Source organism: Nasonia vitripennis (assembly GCF_009193385.2).
Source record: "Nasonia vitripennis strain AsymCx chromosome 1 unlocalized genomic scaffold, Nvit_psr_1.1 chr1_random0006, whole genome shotgun sequence".
In the NCBI taxonomy this organism is placed as follows: Eukaryota; Metazoa; Arthropoda; class Insecta; order Hymenoptera; family Pteromalidae; genus Nasonia; species Nasonia vitripennis.
The window spans coordinates 1,822,228-1,843,259 of NW_022279593.1; the positions used below are offsets into that span (position 1 = coordinate 1,822,228).

The window sequence follows — 21,032 nt, forward strand, 5'->3', positions numbered from 1 at the left end:
AGAGATGTGTTATACTGGTTGAGGGAAATTCCATCCAAGTGGCCAACGTTTATAGCAAACAGATGCTCAGACATCATTACAACCATACCGGATGCATATTGGCATCACATAAACTTGTCAGATAATCCAGCAGATATTGCTTCTCGCTGTTGTTCGGCCAGCGAACTTAACTGTAACTAACATGGTGAAATAATCCTAGACGTTTATCGGAAAACACTCTCGATTTGTCGCGAGTTCATGATGTAGAACCGCGAAATAGCACAGCCTATAAATCAAGACAATCAGAAACACAATCAGTGTTGATCTCACTAGCGCAAACATGTCAAAAACAACATGAAAATTGGGATTTACTGGATAAATTCTCTTCTTTGCATAAGCTGACACGCATTACAGCTTATATAATAAGATTTATCAATTGCACAGTAAAAAATTCGTCGTTCAAGAACAGTATTTCACCGTTCTTGCAACAATCGTTTGACCCCTCTTCGTCACTCTTGACAGGCGCAGAATTGAGAAATGCTGAGTTCATCTGGTGTAAATTGTCTCAGTCTACCTGCTACGCAAGTCAAGTGAGAATTCTTCAACGGGAGGAGGAACTAGGTAAATCTGATCAGTGAATAAGTCTAAACCCAATACTCAGAGATGGATTGCTTAGGGTGGGCGATAGGCTAAAAAACGCGCTACTTAGCGAAGACGAGAAATTCCCAATTATACTTCCTGCAAATCATCGATACACTGACTTGGTAATCACTCAAGCACATCAGCTGACTTTACAAGGAGGAACACTACTGACTTTAATGCACATCAGAAGAAAATATTGGGTCACCAAGGCTAAGCTAAGAGTTAAAGCTTTCATTCGCAACTGTGTGACTTGCAAAAGGTTTCAGGCATCACAAGAAGGTCAAATGATGGAAAATCTACCAGCTAAGAGAGTTCAATCCGCTCGAGCATTCGCAAACCCAGGAGTAGACTACACAGGAACATACTTATTGCGTACATCCAAACATCGAGGGTTTAAATCATTCAAGGGTTATTTTGTGGTATTCGTTTGCTTGAGCACCAAAGGAGTTCATCTCGAATTAGTCTCGTCATATGACACCGAATCATTTCTTGCTGCACTTAAAAGGTTCGTCGCCAGAAGAGGCCCTTGTGTCAGTTTACAGAGTGATCAAGGAACAAATTTTGTGGGCGCAGATGCCGAATTGAGGAGAATTTATAAAAAAGGTTAAGATCGTTCTCGCGCAATCCAATCAGCTTTGAGTAAACTCGGCACAACTTGGTCTTTTAACCCCCCTGGAGCTCCTCACTTTGGAGGAATATGGGAAGTAGCCATTAAATCGGTCAAACGTCATTTAAAACATGTTGTCGAAGATACGATTCTCACTTTTGAAGAATTCTCCGCTATTCTCTGTCAAGTTGAATCTTGCCTTAATTCACATCCGATTATTCTATTAACAGACGATGCCGCAGAACTGTTTGTCTTAACTCCCGCTCATTTCCTAATTGGCGGATTGTCACTATTAATTACAGAGCCAGATATCAGCAAAGAAAAGGTTGGGCCATTGCAGAGATGGAGGAGAACCTCTCAACTAGTCCAGAAGTTTTGGCACCATTGGTCTTAGGAGTATTTACACCAACTACAACGAAGATCCAAATGGAAATACAAACAACCTTCAATCAAAGTCGGAGACATGGTACTCATACGCTATGAAACAATATCTCCAACCCGTTGGCCACTAGGTAGAGTGGAGGATGTCTTCCCTGGGAAAGACAACTTAATCCGTGTGGTTACGGTGAGGACTGCAACTACTACTCTACGCCGTCCCATCGTCAAGTTGGTCAAACTCCTGGACAGCTCGTCAGCAGAAGAATGAAGATGAGAAGTAGTTAAATTTGTAAAAAGTCGAGTCATTTTGTTACTTTCATAATCTTACTATTAATTTATCTTTGTATTTCGCCATACCGAGCGCTATGTTTCGAGGATTGTTACGCATTAAATCTCAATCGTTGTCGATTGTGTTATCGCATTACTGGATATATGATATAAAATAAATATTTGAGTCATTTTTTGTAAGAGTTTAGTATTAAAATTTTGAATTAGCTTTTAATTTATTGCTTCGTAACACCAATGGTATGATCTTGAATTTTTACGTTTAAATCGTGTATAAAGCATATTGAAATTGTTATGCTTAAACACCGCAAGGCGTACACTTTAACAATCAGAGTTCAGCAACATTTGAGTTGTTTCTTTTGTATTTAAAACATTAGTCGACAATATTGAAGTAACTTTTAATTTTGTTTCTTGCAACATCAATATACTTTATGATGAATTCATCTTTGCGTACTCAAACTAATATTTAGTTCTTAATTCACAGATCAACTTTAGAGTCTCGAGAATTTGATATTGCATTAGATTCAATTTATGTATTTAAGTTTGATGCTTCACGATTGTCTCTTTTCTGGTCGTTTTAATTTGTTAAAACGAGGTGGGCGGAATGTTATGTATCCTTTGAGTCCAGAAGCGTCTGGAACATTCTCGAATACATACACTCACACATACACGATGTCAATTTCCAACGATCAACGCTCACACGTCTCTCGCGGGAACCTTCTCCTCCCCACCTCGCCGAATCTCGTAGATAAAAAAGCAAAAGAGTAACGAGACTTTTCATTTTTTCCGAGCTTCCAAATCCACATCCCTTCACAAAACAGAGAGTATAGTGAAAGTTTTTCGTTTTTCGAAAAATTTTCACTAGGGGACTATGTAACACCCCGTACAAGTTCCGCAAAAAATTAAGAAAAATAAAAACTAAAATTTACTGAATACCTTTTTAGATTATATGCGCGTATAATTTCGCGCTACAGCAAACAGCTGAGCGCAACACCAGCAGCGCTACGAGCGAGCCAGCGGCTGCAGCAGAAAGCAGCAGAAAGCGGGGAGAGCACACAACACGCGCGTATATCTATATAGAGCGAGCGGCGAGCCCAGCGGCACAATCGTAATAAGAGTAGGAGTAGCGAGCGAGCGATGCCATCTTGAGGAGCTCGATTCTTTATCAAACAAGATTTGCTTATGCCGAGAGGATAATGGGCTGGGCTGCACAGAACAGGCTAAAACTCAATGTTAACAAAACTAAAGCAATTGTCCTGGGCAATTGTCCCCCTACTACATACATGCACTACCTTCAACAGCTAACACCTTTATTAATATTGGGGGTGCCCAGGTCAGCTTTGAATCTTCTGCGCGTAATCTGGGATTGGTGCTTCACTCTAAACTCACGTGGAAGAAGCACGCCGCACAAGTGTGTAAGCACGCTCACTCGCTAATGTACAGGTTTTATTTTTTCAGAAAGAGTACCAATCTCAGGTTGCACAAGCACTCAGTGCAAGCGCTCCTGTTTCCCCTCATCAAATATTGTTCTCTTGTATACTGTGACCTGACGCAGGAACTCGATTTAAAACTACAGAGGCTCGTCAATACAGGAATTCGGTAGATATATGGTGTAAGGAGAGATAAGCACATTTCTCCGTACAGGCGGAAGCTGCAATGGCTAAACACTGCCGGACTCAGAAAGTATTTTACTGCTTATTTCTTACACAAAATGTTTAATACAGCCGTACCATCATACGTACTGGTCTACTTCGATTTCCGCGTGACACGCCGGCCTGTGAGGGGGGAGGTGACACCTCTGGGCATTCCTACCTTCGCAACAGAGACGCTGAGACTTATGGAACAACCTGCCATCACACATCCGTAACACTACATCTATCGCAAGTTACAGGAAACTAGCTAAAGAGCACTTTCTCGAACTCGAAAACACATAAATATCGTGCACACACTCACGCACAAGCACACACTTACTCACTCTCGCTCAACCCATCTTCACTTTTGCATACTATCGCTCTACACATTCTCTAATACAGATACCTTAATTTATTATTATTTTTTTATACTTTTATACTATTTCTATATATGTAATCGTACAACATGTACGTACAATAAATTAATCATTAAATAATTAATCTAATCTCCCCCCCTCTCTCTCTCTCTCTCTCTCTCTCTCTCTCTCTCTCTCTCTCTCTGGATCGAGTTAGTGTCGTCTGTCCGTAGCCTAGGATGATGCTGGATTCTAAACTCATGTGCAGGGAGTGCAACTCTGCAAACTTGCTCATTTACTAATGTGCAGACTTTTTTAGAAAGAGCACTTACTTTAGACTGCGTAAACATCTCGTGCGAATGCTTTTGTTTCCTATTTTTTACGACGTGTAGTGCTTTTACGGCTTTTACGGTGCTGTTTCTAATCGATAATTTGGCTAGAATAATGCTTCTATGTTGATTGACTACTTTCCAGGAGACTGTTGGCTTTTCTTTTCTGTTGAAACTTGTCAGGTAGAGGATGTAGCTCTAAAATTTTGGAGTCGCCTCCCTGATAAACGGGTGGTCGGATGGGCTCGATACCTAAAGAGTATATCGCGTAACTGATAATCTGTTAGGATTTGGAGTAGAGACGGAGATGGCGTAACATAGCCGTTGCCATTACCTTGGGTGAGGTCTCTTTTAAAAGTGCTGACGGCTCACCTTCAGGAAGGGCCAGGGTCAGCGGTAAGAGAGTCTTTGAGTCTTTAAGTCTTTAAATGGCTCTAAGCGTCTTCTAGTCATATTCTCGAACTTAAAAATGAGCACAAATTTTTACGGGTATTCGCCGCATACTGTCCTTTTTGAGTGAGTGCATATTAACAATTAGTAAGTAAAGATCAAGAGACGTCCAGAAAGCTCCAAGCCGACTGACTTAAGTGAGAGCAAAGAAACAAAGGGAGAGAGATAAAGAGAGAGAGAGGGAGCCAGCTATCAGGAAATGAGGGTATTAGGTATTATACGTTGAATTTAAGTCAAATAATTAAATTAAATAACTGATTTATTAAAACTCAATCGTAAAATTTTGCAAACCTGCTAGTGTTTGTAATTTCATCTTGTCCACGTTCTTTATCTGCTTGTAAACTTTGTTTAATTAACATAGCGACTTCAGAATTTTGCGGATCATGTTCTCGACCAATAACAAAACGTACAAGTCCTGATGTATTTCGAAGAACACTAGCTGCATAGGCTTGAGTCACACCAACTAATGATTTTCCATCAACCTCAACTATTTGGTCATTAACTTGAATTTTTCCTTCTTGTGCAGCTGATCCATTTTCTGTAATAGTTTTAACAAATATTCCAAGTTTTTCTAAACCAGCGTCAGCTCCTACGCCCATGCCTATAATACTTAAACCCAGGCCATCTGGTCCTTTCATTAATTCTACAGGAAAAACCTAATTTTTTTAACGTAAGTAAATTAATAAAAAAAAAAACTTTATTGATTTTTATAATAACGATTTAATACGACTTTTTACCTCCATTTTTTCTACGCGTTTTTCTAATTCATATTCTGCGCTAGCTGCTACTGGGTCAACATCCTCATTACGTCGATCATATTCATTTACGGAGTGAGTTGAGTAGACTCGTATAGGGCCTGTATCAAAAGTTATAGCTGTCTTTCTTGATATCGATTTACAACCATCTTCTTCATCGTCTTCTGATTCTGGAATCCCTGCTACTTCCATCCAAAAATGCCCATCTTCAAAATAGTGTACTCCATTTTCTACTAATATCTGCAATTGAAAATATATACTCTTTTTAGCTATCGCTAAAAATATACATTATGCTTTACAAACAGACATAAATAATAACCGTCAATTGTAAAAAATAATTCCAAAGTCAGCAAGTAGATAGGAATACGCCTTAAAAACTTAGATGAGTACAGGGTTGCGTATTAGTAAAAGAATGCAACCCTTTTTCCATTCCCTTCTTTTTTTCATTTCATTAAGAATAATACATTTATTAATTTTACAATTTAATTTTCATAATGCAATAAAAATTGCAGTCAACTTATGGTACTACGTGTTAAAGAGAAAACGAGAATGGAAAAAAATGCCTAAAAAGCCAGAATTTTCACTTTTTTCTCAGATTTTCGCATTTTTGGAGATTTTTATTATATTTTAAATTTCTCGGAACTTTTGAGCCCAGTTGCGAGTTAAAACAACAGATTTTGGGAATCGATTGATTGGCAATATCGATAAACCACTTTATAACATATACCATTAGGTAGGTCCCTAGAAGTACGTCCGCTTTAGGTAACCCCAAAATTTTGTCCGTTTTTGCGTAGCTCTCACCGTTTCTAAGATATCGATGAAAAACAATATTTAAGCCAATCGATCGCTTATATCTACGAAACTATCGCTCCAATAATTTCGCGTAATAACAACGTTTTGATGTACAGCCTAAGAGCTATGCTACACAACACAGTTACGGCGTCGTACCTATATTGTCACACACGCACACACACGTGCACATACATACGCCAGGTACATAAATATAAGGCGAAGTAGCTTCATAACAATTTTTATAGATATTCAGCATATAACTGTGCAGATAATCTCTTTTCAAGCTACTAGATTTGTAACACCCCGTACAAGCTTCGCAGAAAATTATAAAAAATAAAAACTAAAATTTACTGAATACCTTTTTAGAGCTACGCCAGCCAAGCTACGTCCCAGAGTGAGGGAGGTGGAGAGACAGCAAGAGAGAGCATCCGGAAGCTAGCGACCGCGAGGCCAGCGAGGCTTCCCGTGCTGCGAGGGAGAGAGAGGATCCTGGGGCTCGTCCCCTCCTCTAACAAGGTAGGTGTCTCTAACATCCTCGGGAAGCTTCTCGGTGCGAGCCACTGGGCCGTCGGGAGGACGCGAAAAGAGAGAGAGAGAGAGAGAGAGAGAGATAGAGTGAGAGTGCGCGCGCGATAGGGTGTGTGAGAGAGAGAAAGAGAGAGAGAGAAAGAGAGAGAGAGAGAGAGAGAGAGAGAGAGAGAGAGAGAGAGAGAGAGAGAGATAGAGACGAGAGTGCTGGAGTGCAGTGCGGGCGCACACCTCGACGTGCGTCACACTAGGCGTCGGGCCATTGTTCGCGGGAGTAAGAAAGACAGATGACGGACGCAAGAGAAGCGCGGGGAAAACGCGAGTGAGAGAGAGAAAGAGAGAGAGAGAGAGAGAGAGAGAGAGAGAGAGAGAACGCGGGCGACATCTTGCACGCCGGTGCAGGTCAGGCTTGCTGCAAACGGCTGGCCAGACCTGTGCGCGTGTACGTGTGAGTGAGAGAAAGAGCCGAGGCTACTCACCGTGTGGTGTTCGGGGCTACAGCTGCGGGACGAGCACGCGTGCATAGGAGTAGGAGAGATAAGGAGCGAGAAGAGCTAGTCCTACGTTTAGAAGCGAAAGCTTCGGACGAGCACTACGTTGGGGAGTAATTTCGCATTCCGTGTGCCGGAGCCCTGCGTGGCTACAAGTGCGCGGGTGGCCATACTGCCACCCCGTTGTAGGGAAAGGCTGGGCGAAATATAAGTGCAATAAAACCTAACTATTTGTGTGATTATTTCCCTCTTTCCCCCACGTTCTCCCAAACGTCGGCGATTGCGCTAAGTCCCGTGATTTAAGAAAAATCCTGGCGCGTACGAGGCGTTAGGTGTTGCGCACCTGTGCTGGGAGTTTAATTCTGAAGCGATTTTTTTTATTCTCGTAAGCGAAAAACTCCTTCTATTTAGTGAGATTTGTAGCTTGGTAGCACTATAAAAGAGGCCCGAGTTAAGCAGCTAGCCATCAAACAGTACACAGAAAAAGCCACGAAAACTTCCAAGAGAGCTGTACAATCTACAATGGGCAAGCCGCATCTGTTGAGAATCGTGCTAACCGTCTTAAGCGCGGTTCTTGTACGCGAACCGACAGTACACATTTTCTGCAATGAAGCTTGGCGTCGTTCTTTAAAATACTGCTTGGTCAGCTGTTTATTGAAGCGACTTAAATTTATTTTAGGCTTCTGCAGTCTTCGTACTATTATGTACTTATTTAATCACGGTTTGCTAAAGAGCGAGGTAGATATTATACGTGCTTTTAACGAGTCTTTCGTAAGTCGCGAAATGCAAAATGCCTGGCAAGTTCTAGTTATTATGCAGTAATATAAGCTGTTTCTGGATCTTGATTACACGATGGCAGACACTAAAAAATATTTGCTGATTGGGCTCACACAACTAGATAACGATGATGTTGTTGGTCAGAAGGGGAAGCAGACAAAAACCTTCAGTCGTCGAAATAGAGGTCAACGAGGCGCCATTGTACCTTACAGCAGCAGCAGATACGACCAGTGTTACTGCTACAGTTGTCAAGATTAAAGCCGACGAGACATTAACCGACGCCATCTTAGCAGATACAGGTAGTTTCAATGACGCTGCTGCTGCTACTGCTACTGAGACAAAGCCATCTGCGGTACATACTATAACAACGGTTAAAAGAAACAACGACGAGGGAATTAACGAAGATTATGATGATGATGCAGAAGCCTCCGATGCATCGTAGTCATTATCTGACTTTACTAACCTCCCCTTTTCAACCGACTCAGGCTTAGATATCAAGTCAGTAGTCGGCCAAACTTTCGGACACGCGCTCGCTCTCTCAATCTCTCTCGCTCTTATTCCCGAATTCGCACGTGTTTTTCCTCGCGTGCGCGAGTCTACCCTGTTTCGTCGCGGCGCAGCGGTACTCACAGCTACGAGTTAGCCGCAGTGCTCAACTCGTTACACTATTTATGTACATATTTGAATAAAATATGAATGCAACGTTATAAAATCTTTGGAAGAAAATTTATCAAACTCTTGTAGTTAAATATTTATTAAAAATATTTTACTAACCTTTTGAAATATTTTTAAAAAACAATTTTTTAAAATGTTTTCAACATTTTTCATAGTATTTTATTCAATTTTTTTTGTGAACGAAATTAAAATTTTTCTCAGCAATATTTACAAAATATTAAAAAATATGTTTTAGATATATTTTATAGCGATTTATGCAAATATTTTGATAAAATATTTGTGCAATATTAGAGAATATTTTTCACGAAATATGCTTGAATCAAACGAAGATATATTTTAAAAAAATATTCCTAAAATATTTTTCAATATTTCCCTTACAATATTTACAATAACATATTTGAAAAATATATTATAAATCTGTGGGTCATATATTTTATTAAAATGTTTATTTTACAGTTTTAAATTGTTTCAAAAATGTTTCGAAAATATTGTAAAATATACAAATCTTTTGAAATATTATGTGCTATTAGGGTTAAGACTGTAAATATAATTCTACATTGTCAAACGATTGACTTTGATATATATATATATATATATATATATATATATATATATATATATATATATATATATATATTGTAACGAGCTTGATTGAAATCGTTACTCCAAACGCGGCATTTTGCTTTGTTTTCGTCGTTTCGAACTAGGTAATTTTAGATCGCGGTATATGTAATAAACAAACACAATCCACTATCGCGTTGCTCCAATATTTCGATGGAAGCGTTTTTTAATATTGAAAAAATAGCTTCCGCTGAACTCGGGATGGAGTCGTTCCTTATTTTATTTTAAAAATTCGCGAGAGTTTTAAACAAATATCCCTTCCCACTCTAATAAACAGGTTTAGTTAGTTTGTAGGTCAAAGGGCCTCCGAAGAGCGAAGTCCAATCAACCCTCCAAACTTCCAAACAAGTTCTCCCAAAAATATTTGTGATAATGAATGGCAGCGTTCAAACCCTGCTCATTACTCAAATTTCCAACCTTTTTTAAATTTACCTTTATAAAAATCTTACTTACTTTTTCAATTGTAGATTGAATCAAATTCAAAGTTTACAAGTTTGTAAACTTCTTCCTTCCTTTGATATTTATTAATATTTATGTTGATAGGTAGATTTCCGAAAAATAATTATAAAACACTTCGCTTCAAATATTTTCTTTTTAATAATATATTTTTCTTTTACTTAGAAATGTTTTATAATGCACGCTTTTGCCACCACGGCTTAAAATTTGAAGTTATTTAGGAGCAGCCACCTCGACTGAACTCCTCGACAGGACTTAACTTTCTTCCGCACGCTTTTCCTCGCTTCACCCCCGCGTCGCATCTTTTCCCTCTCCAACCCGATTTTTCCTACATGCCCATCCCTTTGGGTCTGCGTCAGCGCCCTCTATATCGGTCATCAACCTATAGCGTCGCATCTTTCCGCTTGGCTGCCGCCTCTTCCGGTCCTCTCCCGCTCCCTTTGTCCCTCCCACACTACTCTCTTAGCCTTGCCGATTCTTCGCTAGATCGCCCTACCTGTACTGTTTTCGACTCTACTATTTTTATTTTATAATTATTTATAAATTTTACATTATTTGTTCATATCTATCATAACTATTGTCAAATGTGATTATCTAATGCCTATTCTCAAATTTGTTTATTATTTAATATTAATATTTTAAAACTTTACTATAATATTTAATTATTATTTAAACTTTATTCTGTTTCTATATTATCCTAGTTATTATTTTTATAAACTATCTATTTAAACTAAAAACAAATCATAAAATCTGTGCGAGTATAAATTTATTTTTACGCCGCGAATACGAGCTCTTCCTGCAATCTAATAATCTTTGAACTAAATAAAATATGCACAGTTACAACAATATAGTTTTCAACTGTCCATACCTTATGTGAATTTAAATTTATATTTTATTTACAACAAATGCTTGTACTGTTAAACTACTTTTATTTTGTAACGTTATATATAGCTTCGCATCTGTGTCGCAAAACTTAGAAACTTGCGCCGCTCGATTATCGTCTCGTCGCCGAGTTTTCGACAAACAAGGTCGTTAAAGTATTTGAATTTCCTATCTACGCACAAATTTTACGATTGGGCCGCTGCCCGCCGTATACCGATCCCAATCGCTATACCTACGCTCGCTCTTAATGAATATTTCCTCGGACTGCCTAACTGCACTGTCCGGACGCTCGCCTGCTCTTAAGCCCTACGGTACATACATTTTCTTTTTTTGAACGCAGCTGCGTCTACATTTTATTTATTTTAAAATTTTTATATTTTTCTTATATATATATATATATATATATATATATATATATATATAATCTATGACGTAACAGTCATTTAAAGGTTACTGCATATATAAACAAGCACAACCCATGAGCGCGTTGCTCAAATATCTTGACAGAAAAATATAGCACGGATACGAGCTAAGGCTACAGTTCTCACATCGTAATTTACAAGTAATTTTACTCGAAATTTTGTTTCTCTTTCCGTCGTGTTGCATATTCAATATCTAAACTCAACAAATTCAAATGATAACTTCACATTTAAATGTTCAAATGGAGTACCAAATGGCTATCAAGATATCTATGCAGTACTACTAATGCTTTATATTTATGATAAAGTAATAAAATAATTTTGCATTAAAAAAAATACATTTTTTTTACACGTAAATGACATAGCTTTCCATCCCGTTCACGACACTTTAGCTACAGTAGAAAGTGATGGTACTTTTAGCTTTTGGGTTAAAGATGCACGTGTCAAAATCGAAATTGCAATTTTTTTAGCTTTTTGCGACGCGCGCAATTTAATTTCCAGAGTGACAATTTGGATCGTGAATGACTTCGGTACTAGAACAAAACTGCAATACAACCACTACCCTAACCGCTTAACCCAATAACCCAAGTAAAGATTTACTTTTTTGAGCTTTTTGCTACGCGCCCTGCTATTTTCGTTTGGGTTGTTCAGTCGACTAACCCACCATCTTTACTTGGGTTATTAGGTATTATTAAGCAACTCGGTACTAGAACCAACTGCTACTTAAACCAAGGTCGGTAATAAGGTTAGTATGGTTATTTTTTTAAGCATGCGAGTCTGTCATGTAGGCAATTTGGTATAAGAACCAACTTTTACTTAGGCAAAGGGCGGTATACGAAACTCATTTGAGTTAGCCAACGTCCAGAACGTATACACGCATATATGCGTGTGCGTGCGTGTATTTAGTTTTTCTTTTTCTTATTTGTTCGACAAATTTTCAAATAATCATTCATTATTTATCGTGCACTTGGTCATAAGTTTATTTTATTACTTTTTACGGTTATCCCTTATGTTTATGATATCATTTTCGTCACATTTACATAGTTTTGGCTATTTGTCCGACAATTACGGTTAAATACGGATCTGTCGGACGCCTAGCATCGGTCTTTATATATTCGTTTTCGTGGTATCCAAATTTTTAATTTTTGATCAAACACGTAATGATTGGGAATTTTAATATATAATAAACCTCGTGCTAAAGAATTAATTTTGTTTAATTTAAACCAAGCTGTTAATGTATTATTCACATTACGATCTATTAATTCTGTTTTAGATCCTTGTTTAAAATATACAAATTGTTCATTTTCTAAATGGATCGTTAATCGATAAATTACGTGGGATTGATAGTATAATTTACATTTTAATAATCTATACATTGCTTCGGGCAGACATACGTACCGCATAGCTAAATATTGTTCTATTTTATCGTACTTTGAAACATCAGTGATCTCATTTGAATTATTAGATGTAATATCAGACTCATTGTTTAAATTATTCTCTTTTCTAAAACCTACTAAAGCAAAAACGGGATCTTTATATAAATATTTAAACAAATAGAAATTGATTTTACAGTTTTGCATATCTCGATTAATATGACAATTAAATGTTAGCAATAAATAGGGATTATATGGGACTACAAATTGATTATTAGCAGTACGATTCGATCCGTACTTTATTATTCGTCCATCATTACGTCGACGATATATTGGGTATCCATTATTTACATTGTAATTAGTAGATGAAGCAAACGGTTTAGGAAACTTTTTAGTACATATAAATTTTGATTTATCCACACATGGTGAATTTTTATTCTGAATTTCACATGGTCTATGTATCATATGTTATTTAAAAAGACCATACAGAATAGGATAATTACTTTCATCTGGTATTTCAGCGCTAATAATATTGTCAATTTGACCGAACTATGAAATTTATCTTTAAAATCTAAATATAGTAGTGCATGCATATAAAATAATCCTCGCTTTTGAAATTCAATTACATAAATGTAACCAATAAGTAGTAGGGGCTAGGCTGCTACTGCGCCAGGCGACTCCCGCGCCACTGAATACCGGCTGATGGTAACAGGGTTCTGTTTTATCAATAAAGAGCACTGTTTTAACTGCGGGATCCTGCACTGCCTTATTCATGAAGAGCACTGTTTTACCCGCTAGAGGGGGTCAGCCCGCGTCTAGCTGTACGTCGCCGATGGACCCCCACACATAATAGTGAAGTCTTAAAGTGATTGTGAAGGAATAGAGGTTAGGATTGATAAATAAAAACATAAGTAATGTAAATTTCATTTTTTAGTTGATTGACAAAAAAATTTTAGTACAATAATGATAGAGGTAGTTATTTGTAAATCTCAGAATCTCTTGTAACCTTGATGCTCTGGCATGGACTTTGTGTTAGTGGAATATTTCTTAAAAGTATTTTTCCACTGGTCACTTTTACTAGTAGGAGTAGAACAAGGTTCACCGCAATACGTATTACATTGTTTATCATCTTGCACTCTTCCAGCGCTTTTATCCTCCTTGAGATATGTGTACAGAATGCTATTTCGATTCATTTTGAGATCTATCCTGATTGATGGTTTGAGATAATACTGATTCGATTGTTTGTTTCCGCAAGCTTTATATAGTTTCATACAAGTTTCTTAATATCACCGCTTATAGGATTATACTTGACAATGCGATCATGTAGAATTAGACAATACGCTGTAGTGTTCGCGGGTATATTACGCTTACATTCAAATTCAAGACGTACGTCTACAGCTGCCTGTTTGAGTGACTCGTTTTGTTTTGAGTAGTCGATAACTATGAGTGGAGCATTTGTAATGAATTCTTCTTTACTTAAAGGGGATCTATTAGAATTCTATCAGAATAATACGCATTCTAAAAATTAGGATACATATCGTAAAGCATGGCAAACTGATTTTTTAAAATATCAAGATTCAGATTTCCATACGGATAGCTCTGAGAGTTGAGGAAAAGCTTGATATTACTAATATCACAATGATCAAAATGACTAACATTTTGTCTTCGTGCACCTTTCCTCCGTGTTTGAAAACCGAGAATGATAAAACGTGGTTTTTCCAGTTGATTCGATGTTTTCACAGTCCATACATGTTGCGTGGTTGTTGGAAGTACTGGATACTCATACGACTCCCATGAACGAAAACTCATCGAAATCGGTAAATCTTTTTGAATATAGTTGAATCGTTGTATTTTTCGTTGGTCCGACAGCACGAGGTAGGGCATAAGCCACTCTATACGACTGATCTTGATTTTAAAATCTGCATATGTCAGTCTCTTGTCCGCCATTAAAGCCTCTTGCAAAACAGCATTCAAATCATTTCTCGATCTTGTGAGAATAAATTCATGCTTAACGTTTACAACGATTTTGCGATAATCTTCAGCGAAACCAAAAATCATTGATATAGGAACTGTCACATCAAACTTTCCATTATTATCATCTATATTTTCTACGTCAGCAATAGGTGTCCAGCCAGAATTTTCAAGATACTTTAGTTAGCTAGGTGAGAAAGATGTGTAATCTTTCATCAGGGTTGTAGCAGCAACGTTCTTACATCGATCAATCTCTATGACATTCATCTCATATCGAATTTCTTCAGAGAGATAACTAATAGCATTGTTCACGAAAAGAGTGTGTTGTACTGCTTGCCCATCCTGTTTAGTAATCTTTCCACAAATATGTAGAGAACTTTTTGATGGTAGAACACACAAATCTTGATGTTGTATAGCTATTCGAATTTCATTACTATTATTGAATGCAAGTGAGGTATAGGATTACTGTGCATGAACCTCATAATGCGAGACAGATTCATCAAAGATGACTGGATATTGTACATTAGGAACTGCCTTCATCTTTCTAATCAAGTACGTAATGACAGCAGCAACAGATGAACGTACAATTTATTTTTTCAGTATTTTTCTTGCTTGAGGTCCTGTTCTTCCTCTACCACCACGCACTTTGAGACCGAGACTTTGTAGAAATTGACTGTTCTGACGTGTTAATCGTTTGATTACTCGTTGCTGATTGACTGTCTGACGACATACTGAGCTATTAATATAGCTTTTATCAGCATTAAAAAAATACCCATTTCAATTGCTTTTTAAATGTAGACGAATCGTAATAATTTCACCTCGGAGATTAATCGAATCACCATCTTGATCTACTATGCGTAGTTGTAGGTGATCGATCACTTTCACAGATATTGGTGAGTAAATTATTTGTTTAGGCACCTCGATTATCTTGTAGCCTGGTGGAACTGCTGGGAAAAATGCATGTATTGTATGAATTTTTTGCTGATTTGTGTATGCTCCTGTTGTAATATTACACTCAACTCGTAAAGCGTTCACTTTGAGAATAGCTACTGGCAAATCTGAATCGTGACATATATAGGGCTTCAAAAGTCTTGGAGTGAATCCTAGTAGACGGCCAATCGAGTCAGTCGGTCGAAAATCTATTTCATGACTGCACATAATAACACTTCGCAACGTATTATTATTTGACTTAATACTAACTTTTATACCTCAATTATCGAGAATACCTTGCAGAGTTCGATCAATATCCTTAATCTCATAACTGCCTGTGGGAAGTTCAACTATTTCGTGTCCAACGTAAAACTTGTTGCAATTTGTGTCAACGTTTGGTATAGAATTAAAAGTCAGCAACTCAACAAGTCCTAGACTGTATTGTTTGTCCAGATCCAGTTCTATTGGAGGAAAATAGTGTGAAAGGCTTAGAGTTATCTACTCGACAACCATCTTGAGCAGACTAATTCAAATCAGTAGCTATTTTTTTCTTTTATAAACAGAAATTTTTTTTACAATTGAGCTGATTGCAAAGAAATTTGAGACAGAGATGACCGCAGATAAAAGTTGAAAATTCTTGATATCTCTGGTAATTTTTGTACTTAACTTGAAATACTTTCCAGTAGTTCATAAGATCTCGAGGTGGTTATAAATCACCAAAACTGTCAAAATAAATAACTTCACCATTTTCGATAAGCTACCCAGTGCGTGCCAGATCCACTCGCATCATCCAGATTTATCATTCCTGATTCTTTAGCTCGGCAGCCATTTGCAGGAAGAGCATTCCGCATAAAAACTCCACGAAAATTCATTATTTTCATTAATTTTGCATATTTGAGCAGATCAATGTCGGTGAGCGCACGTTTTGGCAGTCTTATTTCGTCGAAGTCCCCCCCCCCCCCCTCTACACTTTTCTTATTTTGTTTCAGCAAGATACCGAAACCTTTGTGATGAGGTTTCAAAAATAGTCCTTTACCAAGTGTCAGCCATTTGTTTCTTAGCAGTGCTTGCTTTATTTATTGCTTGAGTGATTCCTGCAGCTCCTCCTGCAAGTGAGCCAACTGCACTAATATCAGCAAAAAGTGGAATAATTGCTGGAAGAAAGTCACCTACTTTGTTGGGGACTGGCAATATGCGTGGAACACTAACTTTACTTTTCCCACCGATATTTTTGACACGCTCACGAGCCATCTTCAGTGTTGACTTAATCATAGACCGAGAGTCATTGCCGTGAATGATTGATTTTGCTGCCGACTTGATGAAATTTTTTAGCGTAATCTTTCTCTTGGCTTTGAGAGATTTACCTGCTCTTCCTCTTCATCCTCCTCCTCCCCTAACACCCATACCGAGCTTTGATTTTAACTTCATGGTATTTGCCACTGCAAAAGATGTTGCCCTCTCTTTCAAATCAGCGTCTCTAGATTTTACTTTTTTCCACGCCTTTTCTGCTAAAATCAGCTGCGTTTCTCTCCTGAATGTTGTCAGAATTTTTTGAGTAGGCAATATCGTGTTCCTTACAAGCAGCGTCTAAAGGATTGATTCCTGGATCACCAGGAGCTAAATGTTTAGCAAGTTTAGTACCTGGACCACAGTACTGATAACCAGGCACATGAAGTTCAATGGGTAATTTGTTAATCAATTTATTCACTAAGCTTGAACCTTTTCTCTTTTGCATGATGCTAGCTCTTAGCAATCTTATGCGAAACTAACTTTGAAAAGCTATAAATGCTCGTATTTATAAAAGCTCGGATCAGTTGTGATATGAAATAGAAGCATGATGGATCTTAAGAAGCAGTCAACAAAGTTACCAGTGATTAATTTTGATCCTTTGACGCAACAGAAAAAACAGCAGAATCGGCATGGCAAATTATTACCCAGCAATATAAGAGCAGTATTTTGTGGTCCATCCAATTGAGGAAAAACGAATGCTCTCTTATCTCTAATCACTCATCCTAATGGTCTAGCATTTGAAAATATTTACGTATACTCAAAATCTCTAAATCTGCCAAAATATAAATTTTTAAAGCAACTTGTCGAGCCTTTGGAGGGAATTGAGTATTTACCCTTTAGTGAGCACGATCTTGTGGTATCACCTGCTGAAGCTCGACCAAATTCAATTTTTGTTTTTGATGATATTGCTTATGAAAAGCAGGATAATGTCAAAGCTTTTTGCTTCGTATGCACAAATACCAAAACACTTAGTGCGCGATAATGTCAATTTGTTGGTAATTTTTCGACAAGATGATATGAATTTGAAACATGTTTACAATGATTGCGTTAATACAGATATGACATATCAACGTTTCAAAGATATTTGCTCAAAGTGCTGGAATGATGGCAATCATAGTTTTCTTGTCATAGACAAAGATTGTCATATTAATTATGGCCGCTATAGAAAAGGTTTTAATCAGTTTGTAATAAATATACAGAATACGGAAGAAATTTAACATTCAGTTATGAGACACTAAACTATCAAGATGTCTGATCTTAATTAACAAACTGCAGTCCTGCGTGAAGTTGAGAAAGCTCGAAACGCTGTGAAAAAAAGTATGATTTATTAAAATTACGTAAATTAAAAGTAGAACAAAATTTTAACGATTCGTTGAAACAGATTTTGAAACCTCTAGAAAAGCTCATCGATGTAAGTGAAAGAAATTTATCACCGGCAGTAGTTTAAAAAGAAAAAAGAAGATAAAATTAGAGTGGATTAGAAAAAAAGATGAAGATGACGATGACGATGGTGGTGGTGGTGGTGATGATGATGATGATGATGATGGCGACAGTGATAATGCAGACGATGATATCGCAGAATTAGCTTTTAAATCAGCTATAGGGGATTCAGATATTTCGGATCAGGAAGAAACCATCACTAAAGATGATGCTGGTGATTTTGATGATGAAAAAACTGATATGAGCTGTTGATAACGTTTAGTTGTTGCTTCATGAACAAGTAAAAACCTTGGATACAGTATATGGGGTGCGAAAAATGCGAAATGGTTCACTAATGATTGGAAATAGCCCTATTAATTAGCCCAAAAAAAAAAATTGTCATAGGTGATAAAGAGTATGAAAGAGCTTCAGGTTAAATTGAGTTATTGTTTAAGAAATATCCTGATGATACTTTAATCACAAATAATGACAAGACAAATTATGCTACAATTTTAAAAGATACAAATGCACACAGAAAATACTATAATGCAGGGGAAGATATTCGTGAAAATACAAGTAATATGCAAAACAACGGTTTAAAGTACCTGCTAACTGTCATTGAGAGAGAGAAAGAGTCTCTCTCTCTTGATATACAGGGTGAGTCATTTTAATCTTTAATCTCAATTATCTCGTTGGCAAAGCATACCAGCGAAAAAAGTTTCGGGTAAAAGTTTTAGGATTTTTCCCTGGCTATCTGATGATGACCTTGACAATGTCATTGAGCGTGACCTTCAAGGTCATTTGAAGGTCAATTCGATTTTTTCAAATAGAAACCCCTAATTTTGGCACCAGAAATGGAAAGAGCGGGAAATTTTACGTTTGAATATGACCTTGCCTTGACCTTGAATTCAATGGTCAAGGTCATTGGTCATGCCGATAACAGTACAACTGGTTAGCTGAACTCGAATGCATTCAAGGAGAAAATGTTACCCACAAAAGTTTTCAGTTTTCTCCCCGGCTGACGAATGGTCATCTTGACCCTGTCGTTAAACAGGATCTTCAAGAGCATTTCAAGGTCAAGTTGATTTTTTGAAATGGAAACCCCTACTTTTAGCCCCATAAATGAAAAGAGAGTGACATGCGTTCAAAAATGAAAAAATTTTCAATATTTCCAGAAATTTTCAATATTTTCTAAAATTTTCGTAATTTTTTCAGTTTTCAAAAATTTTCAAAGTCATTCCATTATTTTGTATTAGTGTCAATTTTTGATAGTGAACTACTCTTATGTAACAGTTATGTAGATAGCAAATTAGTGCAGAAAAGCTTAATCGTGTTTTTTACTTCTTGTAAATCGATAATTATTATTGAAAAAAATCTGTTTCCCTGTTTACTGGTCTGTAACAAATTATTTTGATTTTGATCATGGCTGATTATGGTCCCAACGAAATCGTTGATATGATCATGATTTTGGGAGAAAGTCGAAATAATTATGCAGCAGCTGCCAGACTTTATGCTGAACGCTATCCCAATAGGAGACACCCAAGTAATGTTACTATTCAAACCTTAACTCAGAGAGCTCGAAATGGAGCTTTTGTTCGTCAACGCCGTCATCATGAATACGACGAAAACGATCCTCGTGTAATTACCATTCTAGCGATTATTCATCTTGATCCTCACATTAGTACTCGACAAATAGAAAGAGAAATAGGTATACCTCAATCAACAGCATCTCGAATATTGAGAGCGTGAAGATATCATCCTTATCACATAACATTAACACAACAGTTAACTCCAAATGATATGATTTTGCGAGTACGTTTTTGTCGATGGGCAATACGAATGATTCAACAAGATCAAGACTTTTTCAGGCACGTTCTTTTTTCAGATGAATCAACATTCAGAAACACTAGAGAATTGAATATACATAATTGCCATTATTGGTCAGATGAAAATCCTCATTGGTTCAGGCCCATAGACAATCAACACCGCTGGAGTGTTATGGTCTGGTGTGGAATCATCAATGGCTATTTAATTGATCCTTATTTCTTTGAAGAGAACGTGAATGGGGTAAACTTTTTGAGATTACTTCGAGACATTTTACCTGAATTACTAGAAAATGTAGACCTAGCCACAAGGCTAAGAATGTGGATCCAATTAGATGGAGCACCACCACATTATGCACGCATTGTTCGTGATTATTTAAACACCCGCTACAATGGCAGGTGGATTGGGCGAGGTGGCCCAGTTGCCTGGCCCCCTCGTTCACTTGATTTAACCCCTCCCGATTTTTACTTATGGGGATATCTTAAGAATGTTGTTTATGCTCAACGGCCAACAACGCGAGATAATATGATCGAACGCATTCGTACAGCTTGTGCAGCAATCCCTCGAGATGTTCTACTTAGAACCATAAGACAATTCAGAGCTCGACTTGATCTTTGCATCCAACAAAACGGCGGTAATTTCGAACAATTAATCAATGGTTAACTCCAGTTAACATTCCATAAAAATACAAAATAAATAACAAAAAGGGAAAAAACAAAAAAAAAACAAATAAAAAAAATAAAACAAAAAATGGGATGCTAAATCCTTTTGACAACCTCCTGGATGGTGCATCCTGGGTTCGGCTGATTTCAAAGGTAATTTCCGCACAAAAGATGATTTGTTTCTAAAATCACATGTTCGAACGTAAAATTTCCCGCTCTTTCCATTTCTGGTGCCAAAAGTAGGGGTTTCTATTTGAAAAAATCGAATTGACCTTCAAATGACCTTGAAGGTCACGCTCAATGACATTGTCAAGGTCATCATCAGATAGCCAGGGAAAAATCCTAAAAGTTTTACCCGAAACTTTTTTCGCTGACATGCTTTGCCAACGAGATAATTGAGATTAAAGATTAAAATGACTCACCCTGTATATATATATATACACACGAACACACACACACATATATCAAGAGAGAGACCTTATTTATTGAATAAGTACACAATATATTGTA

At 37.2% G+C, this 21,032-nt stretch overlaps 1 protein-coding gene across 14 annotated transcripts in view; it reads right to left on the reverse strand.

The window, feature by feature from the left end:
• Window positions 1-21,032, reverse strand: part of LOC100116974 (neurabin-1) — a 554,139-nt gene that overhangs the window by 446,961 nt on the left and 86,146 nt on the right. For all 14 annotated transcript variants that reach the window (XR_004345143.1, XM_031932213.2, XM_031932231.2 and 11 more), the window contains 2 exons: window positions 5,395-5,652; window positions 4,949-5,313 (listed from right to left, as the gene is read on the reverse strand). Coding sequence is in view for 13 of the 14 variants with exons in the window: in XM_031932213.2 (XP_031788073.1) it covers window positions 4,949-5,313; window positions 5,395-5,652 (623 nt within the window). In the remaining variant the exon portion in view is untranslated. The remainder of the gene's footprint in view (window positions 1-4,948; window positions 5,314-5,394; window positions 5,653-21,032) is intronic.